Below are 22,186 nucleotides of genomic sequence, written 5' to 3'. Positions count from 1 at the left end.
AGATGGTTATCTCTCAAAAAATATGTATTGGAAGTGTAGGCATGTTTTGATGGGTCTCTCCACGAATGAAGAGTGGGTGGAGGGGTATAAATAGCCTCCACACAAAATCTAACTGTTACACACAAATCACCAAACTCGGTGGGACCGAATCATGAAACTCGGTCAGACCGATTTAGTTCAATATGTGAACGTGAGGATTCTCGGTGGGACCGACACGTCAACTCGGTGGGACCGATTTCGTTAGGTTTAGGGCATAACGTAATCTCGGTGAGACTGATTACACAAACTCGGTGAGACCAGTTTTGGTAATGGACTAACAGAGAGTTGGCCAGGCAAACTCGGTGGGACCGATTCGCTCATCTCGGTTGGATCGGAGTGTTACGAAAGGGAAATAAAGAGTGTACATTGCAATCTTGGTGGGACCGATCGCTCATCTCGGTTTGACCGAAACGTTACGAAGGGAAACAGAGAGATTACAATCCCATCTCGGTGAGACCGAGACCCCTATCGGTGAGACCGAAAATACTAGGGTTTTTGGCAGTGGCTATGTCAACTGAACTCGGTGGCGCCGGATAGAAAGAATCGGTGGGGCCGAGTTTGACTTGGTTTGGGACATATGTGGATGTGAGAAAGTAGTTGAGGGTTTTGGAGCATATCACTAAGCACTTTGAGCAAGCACCTCATTAAGCAACACCTCATCCCTTCTTAATAGTATTGGTTTTTCCTATACACTCAATGTGATCTTGGATCACTAAAATAGAAATTGTGGAGTCTTGTGCTTTGAGCTTGAGCCAATCTTTTATCCTTAGCATTTTGAAGGATCCACTTTTCTCATCCATGCCATGCCAATCATTGAGCTTTCCTGAAATGTTTATCTTGAAATAGCATTAGCTCAATGAACTATATGTTGTTAGGAATTACCAAAACCACCCAGGGATAGTTGCACTTTCAGTAGGCCTATATAAACCCCTAGGCTCACTCATGCAAAGGGTTCAACACACACGCCACTCTCACACACACACCATAGCTAGGAGAAGCAAGAGAGCTAGCCTTGCCCTTCTTCCTCCTCTAGCAATACAGCTCAAGGAGCAACCTTGTAGCCACCATCTGATCATAGTCATCATGCGGAGACCCCCGTAGAGTAGGACTAGGGGTGTTATATCCCCGGAGAGCCCCGAACCTGGGTACGTCTCGTGTGCGATCGAGCTCGCGCCCATTCCCACTTTCAGGGCCCTACTCGACGTGAACCCTCGCTCCGTGTGGGGACTTTCTGGTTCCAAAAGCACGCTGCCACATCAAAGTTGTGCATTTTGGTATATTCAAACACCACATGACAAGTCATACATATGTTAGGGCCACATGCATGCAGTGGTTGTCTTCAGGCACTCCCTCGCGTGGTTATCGGCGACAAGCTAGCCTATTTGTGGACGTCCATGCATGACTTTGACCCCAAAACAAGAGAGGTTATACGACCAAGGTGGTGATTCTTCTTGGTCAGTCTTACAATACGCCTTGGTGAGATGCCCCCTCCCACCGACTCAAAGTGTGTGTGTGTGTGGGGGGGGGGGGTGATACGTCTCCAACGTATATACTTTTCCAAACACTTTTGCCCTTGTTTTGGACTATAACTTGCATGATTTGAATGGAACTAACCCAGACTGACGCTGTTTTCAGCAGAATTTCCATGGTATTATTTTTGTGCAAAAATAGAAGTTCTCGGAATGACCTGAAACTTCACAGAGAATATTTTTGGAATTTATAAAAAATACTGGCGAAAGAATCAATACCAGGGCCCCACACCCTGTCCACGAGGGTGGAGGGCGCGCCCACCCCCCTGGGGCGCGCCCCCTGCCTCGTGGGCCCCCTAAGACTCCACCAACCTCAACTCCAACTCTATATATTCATGTTCGGGGAGAAAAAATCAGACAGAAGGATTCATTGCGTTTTACGATGCGGAGCCACCGCCAAGCCCTAATCTCTCTCGGGAGGGCTGATCTGGAGTCCGTTCGGGGCACTGTAGAGGTGAATCCGTCGCCGTCGTCATCATCAACCATCATTCATCACCAATTTCATGATGCTCACCGCCGTGCGTGAGTAATTCCATCATAGGCTTGCTGGATGGTGATGGGTTGGATGAGATTTATCATGTAATCGAGTTAGTTTTGTTAGGGTTTGATCCCTAGTATCCATTATGTTCTGAGATTGATGTTGCTATCACTTTGCTATGCTTAATGCTTGTCACTCGGGCACGAGTGTCATGATTTTAGATCTGAACCTATTATGTTTTCATGAATATATGTGAGTTCTTGATCCTATCTTGCAAGTCAATAGTCACCTACTATGTGTTATGATCCGGTAACCCCGAAGTGACAATAATCGGGACCACTCCCAGTGATGACTATAGTTTGAGGAGTTCATGTATTCACTAAGTGTTAATGCTTTGGTCCGATACTCTATTAAAAGGAGGCCTTAATATCCCTTAGTTTCCAATAGGACCCCACTGCCACGGGAGGGTAGGACAAAATATGTCATGCAAGTTCTTTTCCATAAGCACGTATGACTATATTCGGAATACATGCCTACATTACATTGATGAACTAGAGCTAGTTCTGTGTCACCCTATGTTATAACTGTTGCATGAGGGATCACATCCGACATAATTATCCATCACTAATCCATTGCCTATGAGCTTTTCACATATTGATCTTTGCTCAGTTACTTTTCCATTGCCACTGCTACAATCATTACAAAACTACTACTATTACTTTTGCCACCATTACCGCTACTTCCAATTAGTTTGCTACTAAATACTTTGATGCAGATATTAAGTCTTTCAGGTGCGGTTGAATTGACAACTCAACTGTTAATACTTGAGAATATTCTTTGGCTCCCCTTTTGTCGAATCAATAAATTTTGGTTGAATACTATACCCTCGAAAACTGTTGTGATCCCCTATACTTGTGGGTTATCAAGACTATTATCTCGTGCCGTTGCCGGGGAGCATAGCTCTATTCTTTGAGTCACTTGGTATTTATATCTGTTGATCACTATGAGGAACTTGAAAGATGAAAGAACCAATATTTTTCCCTCAACTATGAGGGGAGGTAAGGAACTGCCATCTAGCTCTGCACTTGATTCAATTTCTGTTTTGAGTAAACTTGCAACACCTACACCTGCTATTGATTCTGATATGTCGCATGTTATAGATGATGCCACTTCTGCTATGCATGATGCTTATGATGAAACTACTTCTATGCTTGATAATACTGTGCCATTAGGTGAATTTCTCGATGAACAACTTGCTAGGGTTAGAGAGAATGAAATTATTGAAACTGATAATATTGATGAAAGTGATGATGAAGATTCTCCCCCTAGATATGAATTGCCTGTTGTGCCTGAGGGTTATGTTATGGATGAAGAAACTGCTAGAGATCTTTTAGCTTGCAAAGATAGATATGATTTTAAGAAATCATTAGCTAAGCTGAAAGAAAAATCTTTGAATGCTAGAATGAAATATGACCCTGCTTTTGCTACTTCACCTATCTATATTTCTGATAAGGATTATGATTTTTCTGTCAATCGTGAGATAATTACTTTGGTTGAATCTGATTCTTTTTATGGCTATGAATCTAAAATTGTTGTGGCTCATTGTAACGCCCCGGATGTAACTTGCCATATTTGTAACTCCGACTCTTGCCTTTTTCGGAGATGTGATATGTTATTCTCTTCGTGGTTGGGTTTTTTGTATTTGTTTTACATTTGGTTCATGCCATGCTTTTCATATCATGTCATCATGTGCATCTCATTTGCATTCGTGTTCTTCTCATGCATCCGGTCATTTTCCCCGTTGTCCGTTTCGCAATCCGACACTCCCACATGCACCTGGCGCACCCTCTTGTCTCTTTTCGCGAGCGGGAGTTTAACGTTCTCGGAATGGACTGAGATTTGCCAAGTGGCCTTGGTATACCACCGGTAGACCTCCTACCAAATTTCGTTCCATTTGGAGGCCGTTTGATGCTCAAACGGCTAACCGGCTAACCGCTAAAGCCCATTGTGTGTTGCAGTCCAACACCTCTCCAAACCAGCCCAATAACCCATCTAAACCATCTCCATGTCCTCCGTCATCGAATCACGATCGTGTGGGCGAAAACCACACCTCATTTGGACACTCCAAACTCCCTCTACCTATAAATATGTGATCCCCTCCGAATTTTTCGCTCAGTCCAAACCCTAGAAACATCCCCCGCCGCCACCGGACACGTCCGGCCTCACCGGACGAGATCGCCGCCGCCCTGCAACCAGTGCCGAGATGCCACGTGGCCGCCACCACCTTCCCTCCGCACCGGTCCGCTCGGCCTGGGGCGGGCCCCCGAAGCCCGAGTGCCGCCCGCGCCGGGTCAACGCTCGCCGCACCGCCCGAGCGCCCCGCCGCCGCCGCCGTAGCTGCGCCGCCTCGCCGGTGTTGAGCCATGCCACCGCGCCACCGCACGTGCGTTGCCGCCTCCCTCCGCCTCGGCCATGCCGGATCCGACCGGAGTAGAGATCCTCCTCACCAGATCCCTCGTCCTCTGCTGGCCCCGACCTCTCCGGCGAGCCCCCACGCCGCCGGCCGCCATCCTCTTCTTCCCCGTCAAGTCCGGCAACGACTCCGACGAACCTTGATCCACGTGCCGAAACCCTAGTTCTGTTCCGGAGGTGATGATTTTCTCAAAGTCCCGAGATCCCCTTACATTTTTATGCCTCCTTCATCACATCATATCTCGGTGACCGTGACTCCGATTCATGCATATGATATATCAAATTGTTCGTCTCATTGAGATCTTCGTGGTAGAAGCATTTACATGCATGTTACTGTAACTTATGATGCCATTTTCTTTGATGCAATAGTGCTATAAAATGTTAGCTGCTGGTACTTATCATATCCTGGTGATTTGTCATTTTGTTACATTTGATGTGAGCATCCTTTGAGCATGAGGTCTACATGTGTTTTGAACTACAACATGCCATTTTACAGGGGTGCTTGTCTTGTATTTTTTTGATCTTTGTGGTGACTAGCAAAAGCATGCAAACTAGTCTTCATGATGTTGTTGTTTTCAGGGACTTAGGATTTTGCTAAGTCTTTTCCTGCTGTTATTTTGATGCCATGTAAATTTGATGCTACAATGAGTTCCATGCTTATTTTGAGATGCTTCAGTAAGGATGTTTTGAACATGTGGTTATGCTCTGTCCATGCATGCCCCTATTTGCAATTATGGAGTTGTCTAGCATGTCCTTTTCTTGCTCTACGTATGCTATAAAATGTTCCTGGCGGAATGTTAACATGTTAATCAATATTGCCATGGTTGTTGCTAGTGATCTATGCATCCTATGAACTTGATCTTGCCATGGTTAGCTTCATAAACATGTCTTCTTACTGTTGGTATGCTTACATTGTCATGCAATGCTTTGTGGTGAGTGGCATGAGCTCGCAAAGTTGCTATCATGAATCTGTTTATTCTATGCTCTGTTTTTCTGCTAAGTCTGGAACTGTTAATAAAACTTGCTATGTTCACATGGGTGCCATCATATCTTCTGTGCCTTTTTGGCTCATGATCATTAAGGGTCTTTTGATCTGTGCTTTTAGTAGAATCATGTCATGCCTTGTTTTGCTATGATATATTCCGGTAGCATGTTGTTTGCTTGCTCTAAACATTGCTTTATGATGTTGTTTTTGACATGTTTCTGATGTTGTTTTTGACATGTTAGTATTTTCACCAAGTCTGTGAAGCTGATATCTTTTGCACTTTTGCCATGCTTGTTTGAACCTGTTCTAGTGTGATTTAGCTGTAGCTAAGTGTTCATGTTTTGGCAAGCATCTCTTGCACATCACTACAATATGCTTTGTTGCTATGTTGGAGTGCAGTAACTTAGTTTCTTGTTGCATTCTAAGTGCCATCGTGCTATTAATCATAGTTTTGCGTCATTCTTGTAAAGGGTGGAAGGCTCGGCCTTATGCCTGGTGTTTTGTTCCGGGCCAGTGCTCCTCTGAGTGTTGGTCCAAACTAGAGCCCCTTGCAGCGCCACCTCGGGGAAACTTGAGGGTTGGTTTTTAGTTGTACGGATTGCTCATCCGGTGTGCCATGAGAACGAGATATGTGCAGCTCCTATCGGGATTTGTCGGCACAGTCGGGTGGTCTTGCTGGTCTTGTTTTACCACTATCGAAATGTCTTGTAATCGGGATTCGAGACTGATCGGGTCTTCCTGGGAGAAGGAATATCCTTCGTTGACCGTGAGATCTTGTGATGGGCTAAGTTGGGACAAACTTTCGAGAGTCGTGCCCGTGGTTATGTGGTAGATGGGAATTTATTAATATCCGGTTATAGAGAACTTGACACTTAACTTAATTAAAATGAATCAACTGCGTGTGTAGCCGTGATGGTCTCTTTTCGGTGGAGTCCGAGAAGTGAACACGCCCTTGTGTTATGCTTGAACGTAAGTAGCTTCTGGATCACTTCTAGCTTCTTGACCATTGCGTTGCTTCTCTTCTCGCTCTCATTTGCGCATGTTAGCCACCATATATGCTTAGTGCTTGTTGAAGCTCCACCTCACTACCCTTTCCTACCCATAAGCTTAAATAGTCTTGATCTCGCGGGTGTGAGATTGCTGAGTCCTCGTGACTCACAGATACTTCCAAACAGTTGTAGATGCCGAGGATACCAGTGCAAGTGATGCTACCAAACTCAAGTGGGAGTTCGACGAGGATTCAGGCTGTTACTATGTTTCTTTTCCTGATGATCAGTAGTGGAGCCCAGTTGGGACGATCGGGGATCTAGCATTTGGGGTTGTCTTCCTTTATTTTGGTTCCGTAGTCAGACCTTTGATTGTACCTTGGATGATGTGTATGGATCATTTATGTATTATGTGAAGTGGCGATTGTAAGCCAACTCTTTATCCCTCTCTTATTCAGTACATGGGATGTGTGAAGATTACCCCTCTTGCGACAAGCCTACCATGCGGCTATGCCTCTAAGTTGTGCCCCGACACGTGAGAGATATAGCCGCATTGTGGGTGTTACACACATATTACAAAATTGAATGATATAGCCACCCTATTCACTAATGAGGAAAAAATTTGTTACTACTATATCCTTAAGTTATTTCTGTTCTCATTAAAGGGTGATGCTAAAATATGGTTTAATTCTCTTGATCCTGGTTGTGTGCGTAGTCCCCAGGATATGATTTATTACTTCTCTGCTAAATATTTCCACGCTCGTAAGAAACAAGCTGCCTTAAGGGAAATATATAATTTTCTGCAAATTGAAGAAGAGAGTCTCCCACAAGCTTGGGGGAGGCTTCTCTGATTGCTTAATGCTTCGCCTGATCATCCTCTCAAGAAAAATGAAATACTTGATATCTTTTATAATGGACTAACCGATGCTTCCAGATACCACCTGGATAGTTGTGTTGGTTGCGTTTTCAGGGAAAGAACTATTGAGCAAGCTGAATTGCTATTGAATAATATGTTGAGTAATGATAATGATTGGACACTTCCTGAACCAACTCCTAAGCCAACTCCGAAGAAAAGGGGTATTCTATTTCTCAGTCCTGAAGATATGTAAGAGGCAAAGAAATCTATGAAAGAAAAATGTATTAAAGCTGAAGATGTTAAGAATTTACCACCTATTGAAGAGATACATGGTCTTGATAACCCTACACATGTAGTAAAGGTAAATTCACTCTATAGATTTGATAAGGGTGAAATCCCATCTATTAAGTTTGCTAGCAAATGCTTGGATGAGTTTGATAATTTTATTGTTAAACAAGAAGACTTCAATGCTTATGTTGGTAGACAATTGAAACGTAATGCTTATATGATTGAACACTTGAGTGATTATATGTCTAGAGTTAAAGGTGAGCTTAAACTTATTAGTAAACATGCTTCTATGATTACCACTCAAGTAGAACAAGTGCTTAAAGCTCAAGATGATTTGCTCAATGAATTAAATAATAAGAAAAATGATAATGCTGTTAGAGTTGTGACTAGAGGGGTTAGAATGACTCAGGAACCTTTGTATCCTGAGGGCCACCCTAAGAAAATTGAGCAAGATTCTCAGAGAACTAATGTTGATGCACCTAGTCCTTCTAAAAAGAAGAAAAAGAAAAATGATAGGACTTTGCATGCTTCTAGTGAACCTCTTGTTGACACACCTGAAAATCCCAATGATATTTCTATTTCTGATGCTGAAACACAACCTGGTAATGAACATGAACCCAGTGATAATGTTAATGATGATGTTCATGTTAATGCTCAACCTAGTAATAACAATGATGTAGAGATTGAACCTGCTGTTGATCTTGATAACCCACAATCAAGGAATCAACGTTATGATAAGAGAGACTTTGTTGCTAGGAAGCACGGTAAAGAAAGAGAACTATGGGTTCCGAAACCCATGCCTTTTCCTCCTAAACCATCCAAGAAAAAGGATGATGAGGATTTTGAGCGCTTTGCTGAAATGATTAGACCTATCTTTTTGCGTATGCGGTTGACTGATATGCTTAAAATGAATCCTTATGCTAAGTACATGAAATATATTGTCACAAATAAAAGAAAGATACCGGAAGCTGAAATTTCCACCATGCTTGCTAATTATACTTTTAAGGGTGAATACCAAAGAAACTAGGAGATCCCGGAGTACCAACTATACCATGCTCCATTAAGAGAAACTATGTTAAAACTGCTTTATGTGATCTTGGAGCCGGTGTTAGTGTTATGCATCTCTCTTTATATCTGAAAGTGCAACTATCCCTGGTCTTGGAGCCGGAGCAGTCGACCTCAGGGTCCACCATAGGAAGGCATTCCTCAGTCCTAACAACATATAGTCCATTGAGCTAATGCTATTTCAAGATAAATATTTCAGGAAAGCTCAATGCTTAGCATGGCATGGATTAGAAAGTGGACCCCTCAAAATACTAAGAACACATGTTGGCTCAAGCTCAAGACTCTACGTTTTACTTTTAGTGATCCAAGATCACATTGAGTCCATAGGAAAAGCCAATACTATTAAAAGGGGATGAGGTGTTGCTTAATGCGGAAGACGAGCGGGAATGTGGGACTGGGTCCTTCCATATAGTTGGCTTGATGGCCCTTGTGGACAGAGTCTGTTCTCATTAGAGAATTGACCTTAGAACTTTGTGATCAAGACCCGTGGTTAGTCCAGTAGAAACTTGATCTCTGGAAAGGAGGTCCTCTTATTTACTTATCTGAAAAAGCAAAAGGTAGGTAGGCTATTTCAGAGAAGAGTACGTGGGTTTTCACATAGCCAGATATGAAAAGAGACCCTAATGAGCAGCTTTTTTTATTGGTAAACCCTTCTTTCCGTGCTTATGGAATCAGCCAGTGGCAGGTCTTGGCGATTGAATTCATCCCGTTTTACTTTGTTGAGTGCGATCTGGTATTGACTTGCCCTTATTTTCCATTGATCGGGTAGTTAGTTAGGTCCCGCGGATAAGAAGTCCTATATACTAAAATAAGAGGGACTCCTTCCAGGCATCACCGTTAAGGTGCTCTTTTGATAGATTTATATACCTTCCCCTCCCTTTCCTCTATATCCGGGCCTACGCGAATAACTGCTTGCTTATCAAAAAAGTCTGCTCACATGATTGGAATATGGCTCCCGTATGCCTGCTATTCTAGGACTGAGGAATGCCTTCCTATGGTGGACCCTGAGGTCGGACTCTTGCTGCTTGATTCAAAACCGGATTCAATAGCAGCAACATATTGATGATGGTGCCTGAACTACCTATTCTATTACCTTTTGGGAAGCCCCAAAGCCACATCAGGCCCTATGCTATGGGTCAAGGTACTCTCGAGACCGTCTGGATTGAAGACTATCAAGCACCATAGGTGGTACCAACATTCCCTGTCGATAGGGCATTCCAATCTCTGGGTAGCTGCCCGCCCTACTTCATTCCTATCTCCTTCGGCGTCAGCCCCATGTACCCCCTTAAACTAACCACTTGAATTGATCAGGATTTGTTAGGTTGAGTGCATTTTCTTCCAAATCAAGTCAATTTTAGGAAAAATATCGAAAAATCCCGGGGTTAGGCACCTTTTTTCGGTGAAATCTTGTTTTTACCCGCATTAATTAGTTATGGGAGAATCCTTGCTTCCTCAATGCTCTTTCCTTCGCGGTCCTATTAAAAGAGGCACAAGAGGTTTTAGCACCGACATCTTTGGATCAAAAGATCATTCCATCCTAGAACCAACACGATGACTTCTCCTTGCCCGATTTGAAATGGTGATGAATATGAAATTAGGAATATATATGGACAGATGAATTATGCGTCATGGAATCCGGATCATTAAAGAGGTAGTGTAGACAGCTGTCTAAGTGTTTCTTATATCCCCATGAACTGTTCAACTTGATAGACCCAAGGGGAAATAGAATCTTGAAAGGACCTTTCTTGTCCGTAGCCCCGTTGGAATCGAGGGCTTGGTATCTCATTGGCATGACTAATTGATGAGGCCGACTGCCTAAGTAGTACTCATGAGGTCCTTGGTTTCTTGTTAGTCTTTATCTTTCTCTTTAATAGTATGGTATCCAGGTTCACCTATTTTTTTTCCGTTGTTGCTCTTCAAAAAACGCGTATAGTAAGTAGTCTTCGTCGATGGGACAAACGCTCGAGTGTATGCGTTATGAGGCAACTAGCATTTTGTCATGGAAGTTCGTGAAAGAATGTTCTTGTTTTTCGTTGGAAAAACCAACACCGACGTCAAGATCAGTCTCCTTTCCTTTCTCTTTTCGGGAGCAGAGCTAAAAAAGATGGGAAATTGCAATGATTCTTCGTTCATTATCATGTCGATTCCTCAAAATCGCTCTTTGTGATGCTGCGGAACCATGGAAATTAGGATCTCAAGACCCAGCAACACCTATTGAGGGAGTCCTGGATTAGGGGGTGTTCGGGTAGCCAGACTATACCTTCAGCCGGACTCCTGGACTATGAAGATACAAGATGAAGACTTCGTCCCGTGTCCGGATGGGACTTTCCTTGGCGTGGAAGGCAAGCTTGGCGATGCGGATATTCAAGATCTCCTACCATTGTAACCGACTTTATGTAACCCTAACCCTATCCGGTGTCTATATAAACCGGAGGGTTGTAGTCCGTAGGCAATCAACTCCATACACAACAATCATACCATAGGCTAGCTTCTAGGGTTTAGCCTCCTTGATCTCGTGGTATATCTACTCTTGTACTACCCATATCATCAATATTAATCAAGCAGGAGTAGGGTATTACCTCCATCGAGAGGGCCCGAACCTGGGTAAAACAAAGTGTTCCCTGCCTCCTGTTACCATCCGGCCTTGACGCACAGTTCGGGACCCCCTACCCGAGATCCGCCGGTTTTGACACCGACATTGGTTCTTTCATTGAGGGTTCCTCTGTGTCGTCGCCTTTAGGCCCGATGGCTCCTTTGATCATCAATAACGATACGGTCCAGGGTGAGACTTTTCTCCCCGGATAGATCTTCGTCTTCGGCGGCTTCGCTCTGCGGGCCAATTCGCTCGGCCACCTGGAGCAGATCGAAAGCTACGCCCATGGCCATCAGGTCAGGTTTGGAAGCTTAAACTACACGGCTGACATCTGCGGGGACTTGATCTTCGACGGATTCGAGCCACTGCCAAGCGCGCCGCACTGTCTCAAGGGGCACGATTTAGCTCTGCCTCCAAACAGTATCCTGGAGGCCGCACACGCACCGGTTCTGACCCTTAATTCGGAGCCTATTGCGCCAATCAAGGATGAGCGGTTGGACATCACCTCGGGGGCTGTGATTTCAAAAGCGATCGAGCCGAACGCTAGCCCCGCACTCTGCACGACCCGTGACTCTGAGGATCCGGACTCCTCCCCGGACTCCGAACCCCCCGCGCCCCCGCCAATCGAATCCGATTGGGCACCGATAATGGAGTTCACCACTGCAGACATCTTTCAGCATTCGCCTTTTGGCGACATCTTTCAGCCGCTACCTCGATCAGAGGAGGAAGCACCTACATCACCAATGCATGACATGGCAGACCGGCCACCTCGCGGCCGCGATAGAGAGGCCTCTCAGCCCTCCACCCAAGCCATGCCCCGCCGCCGCTCAACTAAGGCACGGGAAAATGCGCCCGACCTGCGAGACATACTGGAGGATAAGGCAAGACAAACAAGATTGATCTACGGATCGCGCAGGTGCCCTACGGCATGTGACAATGATCTTCACGCCGGATACAACAAATCCGGCCGGGCCAAACACAAGAGACATAGCTCTTCTGAACTGCGTCGTGATATAGCCCAGTACAGAGGCGCCGCACACCCGCTATGCTTCACGAATGAAGTAATGGATCATAAAATCCCAGAGGGTTTCAAACCCGTAAACATCGAATCATACGATGGCACAACAGATCCGGCGGTATGGATCGAGGATTATCTCCTTCACATCCACATGGCACGCGGCGATGATCTACACGCCATCAAATACCTCCCGCTCAAACTTAAAGGACCGGCCCGACATTGGATTAACAGCTTGCCAGCAGACTCAATCGGTTCTTGGGAGGACCTGGAAGCCGCATTCCTCGACAATTTCCAGGGCACTTACGTGCGACCGCCGGATGCCGACGACTTAAGCCACATAATTCAGCAGCCAGAAGAATCGGCCAGACAATTCTGGACACGGTTCCTAACAAAGAAAAACCAGATAGTCGACTGTCCGGACGCAGAGGCCCTAGCAGCCTTCAAGCATAACATCTGCGACGAGTGGCTTGCCCGGCACCTGGGACAGGAAAAGCCGAAATCCATGGCAGCCCTCAAGACACTCATGACCCGCTTTTGCACGGGAGAAGACAGCTGGCTAGCTCGCAGTAACAACTTATCAAAGAACCCTGGTAATTCGGATACCAAGGACAAAAGTGGCAGGACACGTCGGAATAAGCAAAAACACCGCGTTAACAGTGACAACAATGAAGACACGACAGTCAATGCCGGATTCAAAGGCTATAAATCCGGTCAGCGAAAAAAGCCATTCAAAAAGAATACTTAGGGCCCGTCCAGTTTGGACCGAATACTCGATCGCTTGTGCCAGATACATGGCACCCCCGAAAGGCCAGCCAATCACACTAACAGGGATTGTTGGGTGTTCAAGCAGGCAGGCAAGTTAAGGGCCGAAAAAAGAGACAAGGGGCTGCACAGCAACGACAAGGAGCCCAAGCCGCCGGACAACAATGGACAGAAGGGCTTTCCCCCACAAGTGCGGATGGTGAACATGATATACACAACCCACATTCCCAAGCGGGAGCGGAAGCGTGTGCTACGGGACGTATACGCGATAGAGCCAGTCGCCCCAAAGTTCAACCCATGGTCCTCCTGCCCGATCACTTTTGATCGAAGGGACCATCCCACTAGCATCCGTCATGGCGGCTTCGCCGCATTGGTTCTCGACCCAATCATCGATGGATTTCATCTCACAAGAGTCCTCATGGACGGCGGCAGTAGCCTGAACCTGCTTTATTAGGATAAAGTGCGGAAAATGGGCATAGATCCCTCAAGGATTAAGCCCACAGGAACGACCTTTAAAGGCGTTATACCAGGTGTAGAAGCCAACTGTACAGGCTCAGTAACACTTGACGTGGTCTTCGGATCCCCGGACAATTTCTGAAGCGAAGAGTTAATCTTCGATGTAGTCTCGTTTCGCAGTGGCTATCACGCTCTGCTCGGACAAACCGCATTCGCAAAGTTCAAAGCGGTGCTGCACTACGCATATCTCAAGCTCAAGATGCCAGGCCCTCGAGGAGTAATTACGGTCAATGGAAACACCGAACGCTCCCTCTGTACGGAGGAGCATACGGCGGCTCTCGCAGCGGAGGTACAAAGTAGCCTTGTCAGGCAATTCTCCAGTCCGGCCATTAAAAAGCCAGACACTGCCAAGCGCGCCCGGAGTAACCCACAGCAGGACTGCCTGGCACACTCTGAGCAAGCTTAGCAATGCGGCCCCAACCCCAGCTTTCGCAACATAAAGAAACCAGTACCTCGCGTACATAACTACGCCCTTGAAATACCATGGGCACAGGGGAAGGGGCACAATAACGGCATGCCCATAATACGGCTTAAAACGTACTAGGGGCTGTCGGATTCTTTTTTTAATTTTTTTCTTACTTTCAGGACTCCATACTTCGGACGACCTGTTCGGCAATTCGACTGCCGCACTAATGATGCTAGATCCAGGGAGGCAGACAAGCCATGCCGCATTATGGAACTCCCAGGTGGTCTCTGTTACGAGCGGTATACCTGTTTTAAATACAATTCCGCGGCCTGCCCCTGGTCAGGACATACTGAATAGTCCAATATCTTTTGCTTACCGCACTATTTGTATCGTTCGGCTTTGATAAATAGCCTCTCTATAAACAATGCATAGCTTTTGTCTATTTTCTGCATTACTCTCTTTTATATATGTTCATTAATGACATGTTGCACCCGTACACTGTGGTACGACAAGTACGCCAGGGGCTTCAGTACCCTTTAATATGGTGTGAGAAGTCCGTACACTTTCACAAGTGCGGCACCCCGAACTTATAGCACTATATGCATCGGTTCCGAATCATGATTTGGGTCAATAGTTGGGTCTGCCCGGCTCCTATGTTTTGGTGCCTTACGTTCCACTATATTGGCTAAGGTAGCACTAGGAGAACCACTGCGATTGTGCCCCGGTTGAGCTGGGTTAAGCACCTCAGTGGAGAAAGCTAAAACTGACTGTCATGATGAGGCGAGAGACCGGTCGCTGTTCGAGAGGTTTTTCGAGTCCCTAAAGACTTATGCCGCTTCGAGCGAGGAGTCGGATTTGTCCGGCCAAGGCGTGGATAGCGCCCCGAACTCGGTCTTCCGAACTAGGGGCTTCGCCGAAATTTAAAATTATAAAGTTCTATGGCTAAGTGAGAGTGTTCAAGCATTATAGTCCGATTGCCTGGTTCGTTGTGCTGAGCGCCTCCCTCGAAGGACCCAACTATGGGAAAAAGAGTGCTCAGGTTTATCCCGAACACCCCAGCACTAGTGGCATGGGGGAAGAAGTCGACAACTAGCCATCTCTCAATTTTTTGATAAACGGCCGCACAGAAAATAATATTTTAAATTCAACAAGCATTGCTTAAGCGCCTATGAACAAGTTTTCAGCGCACAGGATAAAAACGAGCGAGTTTATTCAAAAATTACATCCTTGGTACATTCATCCGCCACAAGGCGGGCACCCGCAAGAACATCCTTGTAATAGTTCTCGGGCTTGCGATGCTCCTTCCCCGGCGGCGGCCCGTCCTTCACAAGCTTCTCACCGTCCAGCTTACCCCAGTGCACCTTTGCACGGGCAAGGGCCCGACGGGCACCTTCGATGCAGACGGAGCGCTTGATGACCTCGAGCCTTGGACAGGCCTCCACCAGCCACCGCACCAGCCCGAAGTAGCTCCCAAGCAGGGCCTCTCCGGGCCACAGCTGAACTATGAAGCCCTTTATGGCCTGTTCGGCCGCCTTGTGGAGCTCGACCAGCTGTTTCAGCTGGTCGCTCAAGGGCACAGGGTGTCCGGCCTCAGCATATTGAGACCAGAACACCTTCTCCGTCGAGCTGCCCTCTTCAGCTCGGTAGAATGCGGCGGCGTCGGATACGCTGCGGGAAAGATCTGCAAATGCCCCTGGTGAACTCCAGATTCGGGTAAGTAACAAGTAGTTTACTTTTATATTTCTACTTTGCATAAAGAATGCCTTACCCGCTGCTATCTTCTTAATCTCCTCCAACTCTTGGAGGGCCTTTTGGGCTTCAGCCTTGGCAGACTTGGCAGTCTCAAGGGCCGCCGCGAGCTCGGACGCTTGGGTCTTTGACTCAAGCTCCAAACTCTCATGTTTTTCATGAGAGCCTGAAGCTCTTGCTGCACCTCGCCGACCTGAGCCCCAAGTTTCTCTCGCTCGGTGCGCTCCACGGACGTTTTCTTTTCGGCCTCGGACAGCGCCTGCTTGAGGGTCGCCACCTCAGTCGTGGCCCCTATAATAAGTAGTGCAATCCTGTTATTTTTTGCAATCACGCCTCTCTATAGGCACTTTTTCTATAAGGTATTTCTTACCTTCTTTCTCCTCGAGCGGCCGCTTGGCAAGGCCGAGCTCTTGCTCGGTCTGCTCGAGGTCCTGTTTCAGGACACCCACCTCCGCAGTCAGTGCGGCGGTGGATAGCAGCGAAGCCTGCACACACATATTGACTCTTTATTGTTAGACTCCTGCGAAATTGACTAGATCCTCTATTCGGCTTTTCTTTCCGAATGCCAAACAGAGCATCAGGGGCTACTGTCTATGCGGTACTATTTTTACATATTTTTACTTACCTCGAAGCCTGTTAGAAGGCTAGCACAAGCTTCAGTCAGTCCGCTCTTGGCGGACTGAACCTTCTGGATCACCGTACTCATAATAGTACGGTGCCCCTCGTCGATGGAGACGCCGTCAAGCACCTCCAGCAGATTGTCCGGCACCTCCGGTTGGACGGAGGCCGCCGGCTCAGAAGGCTTGCTCCTCTTGGAAGGAGTTCACCTACCGCGGTCCGGAACCGTGGAAGATTCCGGCGCGGTGTCCGGCACAAAGCCGGACTTGGAGCCCTGGGGGGTCTTGTCCCCTTTACTCCTAGGGTCTGGGAGGTCGCCTTGCGGCTCCTCCAGGACCACCTCCTCCTGCCCCGGAGCTCGTTGCGACGCCACTTCGGCATCGTCCGCAGTGTGGGGGGAGACAGCGGGTGGAACTGAGTTCACGTCCGATGAATCCAGGGAGCCGCTCGACGACTCGTTGAGTTCGGCCCGGGGCGGGCTGCATAATTATGTTCGACATTAGGGAAAGCTGTGCAACAAAGGAACATCATGAGTTATTCTGATATCCGAACTTACGATTTCGCGGGACGCTTGGCCCTGTTTGGCCACTCCTCTTTGCCCTCTTCGGCGTTGGGGGCATAGTCCGGCGGAGGGGTCTTCCTTTTCCTAGACCCCTCGGCCTCCCCCATTGGGGCGGCCTTCCTCTTCTCTCCTCCTCCCGCTGGGGGGGGGGGGAGAGGTTTCTTCCTCCTCCTCCTCGTCTTCACGGGAGGAGTGCATCTTGGACTCGTCGGACGACGAGTTCGACACCACCATATGCCGGGAACTCTTTCGAGTCCCCGTGGCCTTCTTCTTCTTGGCCTTCTTCTCCGGCACCACATAAGGTGCCGGAACCAGCAGCTTCGCTAGTAGAGCGGGGGCTGGGTCTTCGGGCAAGGGAGCCGGACAGTTAATTGATCTGGACTTCGCTCGCCAAGCCTGTCAAAGGTAAGGGAGTTTAGATCCCGCATAGAGTCAAACTATGAAAAAACTTAACATCCTATAAAAGGTGAAAATAGCTTACCTCGCTAGCGTGACGCTGGGAGCTGTATCCGCGGTCCTCGGAAGCGGATGTGGGAGCCTCGGCGCCTTTGGTTAGCGCCTTCCAGACATCTTCATACGTCATGTCGAAGATCCTGTTAAGCGTTTGGTGCTGCGCCGGGTTGAACTCCCACAGATTAAAGCCCCATTGTTGACATGGGAGGATCCGGTGGACGAGCATAACCTGGACTACATTGACAAGTTTGATCGGCTTGTTCACCAGGGACTGGATGCATGTTTGCAATCCGATCACCTCTTTTTCGTCACCCCACGACAGGCCCGTCTCTTTCCAGGACATAAGCCGCGTGGGGGGTCCGGATCGGAATTCAGGGGTTGCGATCCATTTCGGATCGCGCGGCTCGGTGATGTAAAACCACCACAATTGCCACCCCTTTAGGGTCTCCACGAAGGAGCCCTCGAGCCATAGGACGTTAGCCATCTTGCCCGCCATGGCGCCTCCGCACTCCGCCTGGCTGTCGCGCACCACCTTGGGCTTGACATTAAAGGTCTTGAGCCAGAGGCCAAAATGGGGGTGGATGCGGAGGAAAGCCTCACACACGACGATAAACGCCGAGATGTTGAGGACGAAGTTCGGGGCCAGATCGTGGAAATCCAGGCCGTAGTAAAACATGAGCCCCCGGACAAATGGGTGGAGTGGAAAACCCAGTCCGCGGAGGAAGTGGGGAAGGAATACTACCCTCTCATGGGGCCTTGGGGTGGGGAGAAGCCGCCCCTCCTTGGGAAGCCGGTGCGCGATGTCTTTGGACAAGTATCCGGCCTTCCTTAGCTTTTTGACATGGCCCTCCGTGACGGAGGAGACCATCCACTTGCCTCCCACTCCGGACATTGCTGGAGAAGGTTGAGGTGGGAAGTGCGGGCTTGGGCACTGGAGCTCGAGTGCGCAGGAGATGGATAGGCAAAGGAGGAAGAAGGCGTAGGTAAAAAGGTGGATCCTTATCCCCTTATATGGCAGATGCGGTTGTGCGTCCCCACCAGCCTAGTAAAACTCGCTTGTCTCCCAAGCGCCGTGATAAATGGCGCGGTTAGGGTTACCCACGTCCGTATTGATGAGAATCCCGTAAAGGGGGTACATGATCTCTGCTTTGACAAGACGTGCCAAGGAAACTGCCTCGCAAAACATGCTGAGGTGGAAAGGTAGAAATGATTTGAGTAAAGGACTTGGCCGTAGTGTGATGGCGCACTGCGGAATACGTCAGCAGATTTGATTTGTGTTTATATCATTCTTTCTATGGCAATATGTGGAAGCCTATTTTGCAGAGCCGGACACTACTCTTGGTGTTTACAATCTTCTATGAAGGACTTGGAGGAGGAACCCGCCTTGCAATGCCGAAGACAATTTGCACGCCAGACTCGTCGTCATTGAAGCCTGGTTCAGGGGCTACTGAGGGAGTCCTGGATTAGGCGGTGTTCGGGTAGCCGGACTATACCTTCAGCCGGACTCCTGGACTATGAAGATACAAGATTGAAGACTTCATCCCGTGTCCGGATGGGACTTTCCTTGGCGTGGAAGGCAAGCTTGGTGATGCGGATATTCAAGATCTCCTACCATTGTAACCGACTTTATGTAACCCTAACCCTATCCGGTGTCTATATAAACTGGAGGGTTGTAATCCGTAGGCAATCAACTCCATACACAACAATCATACCATAGGCTAGCTTCTAGGGTTTAGCCTCTTTGATCTCGTGGTAGATCTACTCTTGTACTACCCATATCATCAATATTAATCAAGCAGGAGTAGGGTATTACCTCCATCGAGAGGGCCCGAACCTGGGTAAAACAAAGTGTTCCCTGCCTCCTGTTACCATCCGGCCTTGACGCACAGTTTGGGACCCCCTACCCAAGATCCGCCGGTTTTGACACCGACACCTATGATGCAAGGAATCATTGACTTACATCACGATATCTTTTTCTTCCTCATTCTTATTTTGGTTTTCGTATCACGGATGTTGGTTTGCGCTTTATGGCATTTCCATGAGCAAACTAATCCAATCCCAAAAAGGATTGTTCATGGAACTACTATTGAAATTATTCGGACCATATTTCCAAGTGTCATTCTTTTGTTCATTGCTATACCATCATTTGCTCTGTTATACTCAATGGACGAGGTATTAGTAGATCCAGCCATTACTATCAAAGCTATTGGACATCAATGGTATCGGAGTGTGCCTCTTAACGAGGGTGATTTAAGTGCAATGAAATGTACCGGTGGTTCGTGAAGCATCTGGCTTACCGGTCATCTCCCATTCCCGTCGTCGAGAGACTAAAAGAACTATAGCATGCCAGAAACGGGGAGTTGAGGTGGTTAGACCTATACCCCGAAATGCTCCCAGCATAGGAGCCTATGGTTCCATTCTTGTTATTGCTGGAGGTACACATACCTCTTCTCACTGTGGTGGAGCGATATACGAAAAATAGATGCTAAGCCTGCAATGTCCGATAACGGGGCTTCAGTAGTGAATCTATCGACACCACAATAGTGGCATACAACTTTGGACCTAAGGGCTGGTCCCGTTACCTTTCGGAATGGGGGATCCCCGTTGGCAACAACCACGGTAGTAGTTGCAGAACTACTGGGCCAAGAGAGGACAACCTATTGTTCCTGCTCCTCCTTCTTCGCTTCGGGGACAGAGGTCCCACGGTAGGTAAGAGCACGCATAAGCACTTGACCGAATGGGACCAGTGCTTCTACTCCTCCACCGAGGAGCCGTTCTTGCGAGAAGCAAGGGATGTCGTGAACGGTGGGAGGTCAAAGAAAGAGAATTGACCTTTGAATACAGTGATCCTATGATCTAGATAGACTCCGTCCTTTTTTTAGATAAGGGTGACTCAAGAAATTGGGGTGGGACCTGCTGGCATAATGCAGGCTGGAACGTGGGAATTCAAGGTCTCATGAACGAGTTTTTTTCGTGGACAAACATACTTTCCGGTCTTTTTTATGGTTCCTTTTAGATTTACGGGCCGGCCGTTCACATGAGCATAGGGAATCTATACTCGAGCCTTCGACTTGGCCCCTGGTAGGATAGGTGAGGAATCACTCTTGAGATCTGATCTATTGGGGCCTGCAACTTCGCCAAAGCCGACTAGCATCCCTTTCCGTGGTGAACTGGTCGTCCATACCTTCATTTTGTCTCTTGTGTGTTGAACATTGTCTTCCTCGGTTCCAGCTTCACTGATGTAGGTAGGGCTGGGCGAGAAAGGGTCCCCTCTTGCCTATCAGTAAGCGGGCCTTCGTTTCCACCGGGGTCTTACGGTCTCATAGAGGGGGGAGAACTACCTAACTAAAGAACAATAGTGCTCTTTATAAATAAGAGTAAGAGTGGAGAGCTTCTTGCGGGGAAACTTGCAAGTCAAGTTTGGGGGGAGGCGGGCGTCGACCCAACCTTATGAGTATTCGGACTATAACAGTTCTGATGAACAGTCACTCACTTTTGACAGTTATACGATTCCAGAAGATGATCCAGAATTGGGTCAATCACTTTTATTAGAAGTTGACAATAGATTGGTTGTACCAGCCAAAACTCATCTATGTATGATTGTAACACCCGCTGATGTACCTCATAGTTGGGCTGTACCTTCCTCAGGTGTCAAATGTGATGTTGTACCTGATTGTTCAAATCTTACCTCCATCTCAGTACAACGAGAAGGATTTTACTATGGTCAGTGCAGTGAGATTCGTGGAACTAATCATGCCTTTACGCCTATCGTCGTAGAAGCAGTGACTTTGAAAGATTATGCGGATTGGGTATCTAATCATTAATCCTCCAAACCAACTAAACCGAGGAAGCTGAAGCGGAAATGCAATTCTCGGGTGAGGGAAGGGGGAAGCTCCAGGAAGGCTTCGCTCGCTCACTCAAAAAGCTCTAATGCTCATTTACGAGTGGAGTGCATAAGCCCTTATTGAAGTAGGGTGAGGCCTTACTACACGAGCTCGTAAGTCAAGCACGGAACGAGCCTTGTCTATGAAGCTTCGCTTCATCATCTTGCTTGCTTCTGGCGAAGCTTAACGCACTATAACATAGGCATGCATGATGGTATGATAGGAAGACTCCTTTTAAGGCCGACCACTACATAGGAGCGATAGGAAGCCAAGCCGTCAAAAGGAAAGGCGAGCATCCCTTATTGCAATAGCAAACGGCCTACTTATAGCCCTATTTATGTCCTTTCTCGGGGACTTCAATGGGCCTTACAAGCTCAATAAATTGTAATTCTTCATCTTTTCCTTAGACAGTGGGAATTCATTTTCTTACTTGATTGACATTGACAGATATGTGTACCACACCGAACAAGCAATATGTCATATGCTTGATGTACCAGCCAAGCCACCTCTTTTTTTCTCAGTTCCCTTATCCTTAGCGCAAAAGTAAAAAGAAAATGAAAGAGAGTTTGTATTTGCAAATGAAAATGAATATGGATCTAAATAAATTAGATAATCAATAAATAAGTATTGGAATAATAGAAAAAATATCCTTCGCCCCTTATCTCTTCATCATCATTGGTTCCGTCACTTGTGGTATTCGTTTAGAATCTTGTTGACCCTACTCACTTACTCCTATTTTCCTTATTTCTTTTTCTACATAATTAATTAGAACTTTATTGAAAGAATGGGGTTCTCTCTGGGGGGGGGGCACACCCTCTCTTCCTTTTTGAGAAAGATGGGCTTGTTTTTTTTCAATAAGTTCTATTGCTTTGACACATTTAGTATATAACATAATATATATAAGAAAAGTACTAAAGGCGAAGGGCA

The 22,186-nt window shown here is 47.1% G+C and overlaps 1 protein-coding gene across 1 annotated transcript; it reads left to right on the top strand.

The window, feature by feature from the left end:
- Positions 1 to 10,815: 10,815 nt before the first annotated feature.
- Positions 10,816 to 21,199, top strand: LOC123130606 (cytochrome c oxidase subunit 2-like). The gene is made up of 3 exons (XM_044550457.1): positions 10,816 to 10,903; positions 19,303 to 19,600; positions 20,821 to 21,199. The coding sequence occupies exons 1-3, from the start codon at positions 10,816 to 10,818 to the stop codon at positions 21,197 to 21,199; spliced, it is 765 nt and encodes a 254-aa protein (XP_044406392.1).
- The last annotated feature ends 987 nt before the right edge of the window (positions 21,200 to 22,186 follow it).

The sequence above is a fragment of the Triticum aestivum genome, chromosome 6A (genome assembly GCF_018294505.1).
Source record: "Triticum aestivum cultivar Chinese Spring chromosome 6A, IWGSC CS RefSeq v2.1, whole genome shotgun sequence".
Taxonomy (NCBI): domain Eukaryota; kingdom Viridiplantae; phylum Streptophyta; class Magnoliopsida; order Poales; family Poaceae; genus Triticum; species Triticum aestivum.
Note: the sequence above shows the minus strand (reverse complement) of the source record. Positions and strands in the feature narration are given on the sequence as shown.